Genomic DNA, 5,765 nt, shown 5'->3' on the forward strand with positions numbered 1-5,765 from the left:
CACTGAGATGCATTAGGTGTTTGTGTTACATGCATATAATGTTTTTCTTATCAAACACACTTCAAAAATAAGTGTTTTTTGTACAGAAATGCCAGCTTTAAGAAGAAATACATCTTTCTTAACATGAAGAATCATCTAAAGAACCATTTTCTGTTTTATATGACCTTTTTGAGTCATGAAACTGCTAATGTGAGACAAATAAATCAGAAAACAAGTGCTAGATATTACAGATATATGCATGTTTTTATTTACAAATCAGAAGCATTGCATTTAAATAAAATATATCTACATTTGTTCTACAAAATTACCAACAAGGCACTTGTTATAGTGGCCTAGACGTATTTACAGTAGTAAACATTTGAAGTGGATCACAAAAAGTCCCAGGACAAGAATTGGGTGTTGTTCAATAGCTTAAAGACAACTTTTTGATCTGTTTAAAATGTTGACTACTGTATTCATCACAGAATACATGTAAAAGATGCACATCCTAGCTTGATGCATCCAAAGTCCACACACACTGAATTTAAAAATGAACTACAGCTTGTCCATGTACTCACAGAGCACACATCGGAGATTTAATAATCTCTCTAAACTTCTGATCCGTCCCGGTTGTATATGAGATGGTTGACGCTGAAATGGTTGGAGATTGAGTTGATCAAGCCACTGTTGTTGTGTGATGCTGAATAGTAGTTGAGTCTGGTGGTGTTGATATGGCCTGGTTCTGATGGAGGGCTGATTTCATGTCCAGACATGCCGTGCTGCGTAAAATCCCCCAAATGTCCAGAGCTGCCGTCTCTGCTTCGGACCCCGTTTCCAGACATGACGGAGTTCATGTTACCGATAAAGTTGCTAAAACACGGGCTGTGCTCCGCGGACGGAGACGGAGAGGATTTGGGATCGCTGGAGGTCGGGGAGTTTTGGAGGCTCGGCGGAGACGCGCTCATCAGACTGGAAGTGTCCGCCAATTTAAGCGCGTCCTCGGATTTCACAGACATCGCGTTTCCGTCGGCTCTTCTTTTTCTCTTCCTTCTGAAGTTGCCATTGTCGAACATTTTCTCGCAGTTTGGGTCCAAAGTCCAATAATTTCCCTTCCCTTTAAAAAAAACAATAAGGTGAATTAGAAGTGGAGGTACAAATATAGTGCGCAATTGTACTTGCACGTGCGTATTTGTACTTTTAAGTGCGTAATAATCTAATAAATAGGAATAAGGAACATTAAAACTTACCTGGATCATCTTCATCCCGTGCAACTTTCTTAAAGCAGTCGTTTAATGACAGATTGTGTCTTATAGAGTTCTGCCAGCCGGCTTTGCTTTTCTTGTAAAAGGGAAAATTGTCAGCCACGTACTGATAAATCTGACTGAGCGTCAGTTTCTTATCCTGCGCGTTCTGGATAGCCATCGCAATCAGCGCTGAGTACGAGTACGGCGGTCGGACCATCTTGAAAAGTTCTTGCTGACTTGAGATGGAGAGCCATCCGAGATCCGCGCTCCCAAAGCCTGTAGGAGGAGGGAGAAACTGCCGCTGGTTGGATCCAAATCCCGACTGGATATAAGAGCCTCCGTTTGGGCTGGAGAGGTACGGGGTTGAGGTGATGCTCGGGCTGTTCATCCACAGGTAAGGGTTGGTGCTGGGGGAGCTGTACTCTCCAAGCCCGTAGCTGGAGGGATGCGCAGGCGGCCTCTGGTGGTGGTGGTGGTGGTGGTGATGGTGCAGGTTCTGCTGGTACATGCTGAAGTTGGAGTCGCAGTACACGGTCATGTCCAGGATGTCCTGCTGCTGAAGGGGACTAGTCTGTTGGCTCGACGGCTGCTGTCCAAACGCGTTCATAATCCGCTCTCCCTCCAGAAACATGGAGTTTCTCCGATCTGACCTGCTGAGCGTGCTCGTCTCTGAGGGGTTTCTCAAGGAGAGTGTCCGGGTGCGCTTCGGGGGAGGGTTATTTAACCTGTCCGGGGCGCATGCAGTGAATGGACCCGTGTTGACTACTCCTCCCACTGTCACACTTCTCCTCAATTAACTTCATCCAATATGCATCAATCTGGCGTCGAGATCATTCATGTGATAAGCTTGCTGAACAAAGACTGTTTAAGCGCAAAAAGGTGGACACGTCTACAAATTATGTTAGATAGTTGCATTGTAAAAAGAGCCATTTTTTATGTTAATAAAACCTTATTAAAATAAGTTAATCAAAAGTCTCACTTATTTTTTTAAGTTATAAAAGCAGTTTTAAAGGGATAGATCACCCAAAAATTAAAATGTACCACTCACCCTCCAAACCTGTAACGATTGACTTCTATGATTAAAGAAAACAAATAGAAGTCAATGGTTACAGGTTTGCAGCTTTTCTTCTTTTGTGTTTTCACAAGGAAAAAAGGTCAAGCAGGTTTTGAACAATGGAGAGATGACAAAATGTTCATTTTTTGTGTGAACTATCCCTTTAAGTTAGTTTACTGTAAATTAATTTAAAATGACTCGTAAGGTTTAATATGGTTGAACTTAAAAAAAATTGAGGCATTTTCTGTATTTATTTTTTATTTTTTGCAGTGTTGAAGATATACTTATAGGATATAAAAAACTATTTAAATCTTTCAGTTTATGTTCGTACATAAATACAATGATGCATATATATATATATATATATATATATATATATATATATATATATATATATATATATATATATATATATATATATATATATATATATTTAAGCCACCCAAGTTTTGAGAGATTCATCCTTTTTTACATTAAACTATATTAAACAATATCTTCATATCTTTAAATAACTACTACAAGAAGAGGTTGTTAACAACATGTAAACGTTAAAAATGTTAAAGGTAAAATATTACATCGTTGTTTTGAGCAAAATATTGTGAATAATAAATTGTAGGTTATTTACAAGTATAACATGTTTTTTAATATAAATATTATAATTAATGCATTATTGACGTTGTTTTATTGTGCTCATTAGTTTATCCAACAGAACCATATGCAATATATATGGGAATACTGAAATAACTTTATTTAAGACGACTGAGTTCCATGATCGAAGCCAACATAACACTAATAATTCTAATAATAATAATAATAAAACTGCTTGAGAAATCAAGCATTTGTGCAGCACAAATTATGGTGCAGAACCCGACAGTCTCCAAATAACTAGATTACTCTAATTGCGAATAAACTAAATATCTAAATATTTTGAGAGGAAATTATAGTGTCTATTTATTAAATGAGATGTTTAACTTCGACAGAGAGCAATAATGTATTATGACCACTTACTGTAACATGAAATTAAAACTGGACAAACCCCCAAGCACCCCCGCCCCCCGCTGAACTCACCATATGTAAATGTTCACTACATGTTATACCCAAAACAAGTTTCGCTTGCCAAGCCCTAGCTACAGATGCATAATGACAGTAATCTAAAATTAAAATGGAAAATCGTTTCCTTATTCAGCTTTTGCATGAACAAATGCATTTATAAAGTTGTAAAATGCATGCTTTTCTGTAATAAGATTAATGATATTTATTTCAGTATTGTTATAATTTATTAGTCATAAAAATAGTCTGTGAAATATAAAGTTAAAACAGAGATTGCTATTGATGTACACATTATTTGTATCAATTTTCATTGATTATTATGTAGTCTTTTTTTATTAGTTTAGACTTTGAGAGCTAGTTCACGTTTAAACAAACATTTAGATATCCTCTATTGGGAAATAAAGGTAAGGAAAGATGAAAATGTAATATCTGAAAGAAATATCGGCGGTCTTATTTTAAACTTAATTCATGTGCACTTCACGTGGTCAAACAATTAGCCTCTCTGTCGCCACCCTCTGTCCACACAGAGAACATCAACATTTTAACAGATTTTAAAAATACGTGAAACTTTTAAATTATTATTATGGAATATGTACACACTTACAAACATATATATTTCACAACATTTGAAAAATAAAATAAAAATTATAGAAAGCATATTAACACAATCAAAGGTATAAACAACGCCAGGGTTAAACATTTTTTTAGAAAAGATAATAATAAAAAATTTAATTAACCAAATGAAATGTACATAATGTTCAAGTTTTTTTTAAACTATTATAAATGTAATGTTATATGCAGTGTATTAACATAATGTTTTATTTTTTTTAATAAAATGTTCACAATTTGACATATGATATGTTCCAAGTAAAATTATTTGTTATATGAGAAAATAATTTAAGACTTTTAAAATAATTTTAACAGATGCATCATATGCCGAAAAAAAAACATAACTACCAGAAATCCATAAACACTCATTTTTCCATTTTAGATTTTTCCGCCAAGTTCAAATACGCACGTTTCTTCGTTCTGAGACAAGAAAACTTTAGGATGTGTATCTTATATTTTAAATAACCACAATAAATTACAGCATTGCAAAATTATGTAAATGAATAACCCAAAATGTCCACATAAAAAATGACACAATATATTAGTTTTTACTCTATTTTTTCCTGATAGGGCAGTTAAGAACACTTTATTTAAACAATAGTTTAAGGGACTTACCAAATTACATTTCCCATAAATCTAATCCATTGCTGAATTTTGAGATTTTAAGTAGTCAACCTTTCCAAATATCTACCATTTTAAAAATACTTTGCTTTATAAGTCTTGACAAAAAGAAAAATCTGACATTTGTGGTTACAATAAATAAGGTAAGATGTCATAACCGAATATAATATCACTATTTGTGATATCATCTTATTTTACTTATTACTTATTATGTTACTTATTTTATTACTTTATTAACACTGCAGATATAAATAAATGGGAAAAGTATAAACATTACGGAGACAGTATTTATAGTTATGTTAAAACAGCAAACAAGCTGGACAAAATGATCTGATCAATGCATTAAATATTTGCAATCGTAATAAAGACTATTGTATATATTTTATTATAATTTAAGTATATCTTTAAAATCATTAAAAAACATATAAGATGATGTGTTTCTATAGTCTGACCAGCAGATGGAGGCATGACTTCAACAGTGACACACTTTGGATTACGTCACTGAATATAGAGAAAACATCAGGAATTAATAATCTCAAATATCAGCATGACAGTTGCTCTTATATAAAATAATGAGGCCCCCAAAAATGTAAATAACTCCATATTTCCTCGCTTTCAAATAAGTCTGTTAAACGCAAAGTAGATTGTTTTGAAGAATGTTGGTAACTAGTAGCACTTAAATAAAAGAAATGCTATGAAAGCCAATGGAAACCGCCAACCTGATTTCACCAAGTAGGACATGTTCCTGGATTGATATTTACAGTATGTTGCTCCTGGAACAACATTCCAATCAGCCAATCAGAATTAAGGGAAACGTTTACCGTTTATGCTACACTGTAAAAAAAAACCAAAACGGTAGTTTTATGGTTTATTTCCGGCAGCTGGGATGCCGGAAAAACGTAAAATAACGGCCGTTAAATTACAGAAATTTACTGTAAAATAACAGAGGTTGAATTACAGAAAGTTACCAGAAATTTAAATTTAAGGAAATTTCTGTAATTTAATGTCCATTATTTTATACAGTAAATTTCTGTAATTTAACAGCCGTTATTTTACTTTTTTGTCCGGCACCCCAGCTGCCGCAAATAAACCATTAAATTAATTAATAAAATTGTACGGTGAAAATTTAGGTTTAGGCACTTCAGTTATTCAACAGTTATTTCCCTCTGATTTTGGGAATACTTTACAGTTATGGTTGGTTTTTGGGG

General features: G+C 34.1%; 1 protein-coding gene across 1 annotated transcript; it reads right to left on the minus strand.

Moving 5' to 3' along the window:
* Positions 1-273: 273 nt before the first annotated feature.
* foxi1 (forkhead box i1) lies at positions 274-1,922 on the minus strand. The gene is made up of 2 exons (XM_056469819.1): positions 1,227-1,922; positions 274-1,093 (listed from the first exon to the last, which is right to left on the minus strand). The coding sequence occupies exons 1-2, from the start codon at positions 1,852-1,854 to the stop codon at positions 588-590; spliced, it is 1,134 nt and encodes a 377-aa protein (XP_056325794.1). The 5' UTR covers positions 1,855-1,922; the 3' UTR covers positions 274-587.
* Between the last annotated feature and the right edge of the window lie 3,843 nt (positions 1,923-5,765).

This window comes from Danio aesculapii, chromosome 12 (genome assembly GCF_903798145.1).
Source record: "Danio aesculapii chromosome 12, fDanAes4.1, whole genome shotgun sequence".
Taxonomy (NCBI): domain Eukaryota; kingdom Metazoa; phylum Chordata; class Actinopteri; order Cypriniformes; family Danionidae; genus Danio; species Danio aesculapii.

Excerpts from the sequence above, each read along its gene's own strand:
- foxi1 (XM_056469819.1), bottom strand. The coding sequence starts at position 1,854 with ATGTTTCTGGAGGGAGAGCGGATTATGAACGCGTTTGGACAGCAGCCG. Across the intron at positions 1,094-1,226 it reads ACGGGATGAAGATGATCCAG|GGAAGGGAAATTATTGGACT; the intron begins GTAAGTTTTAAT and ends TTTTTTTTAAAG.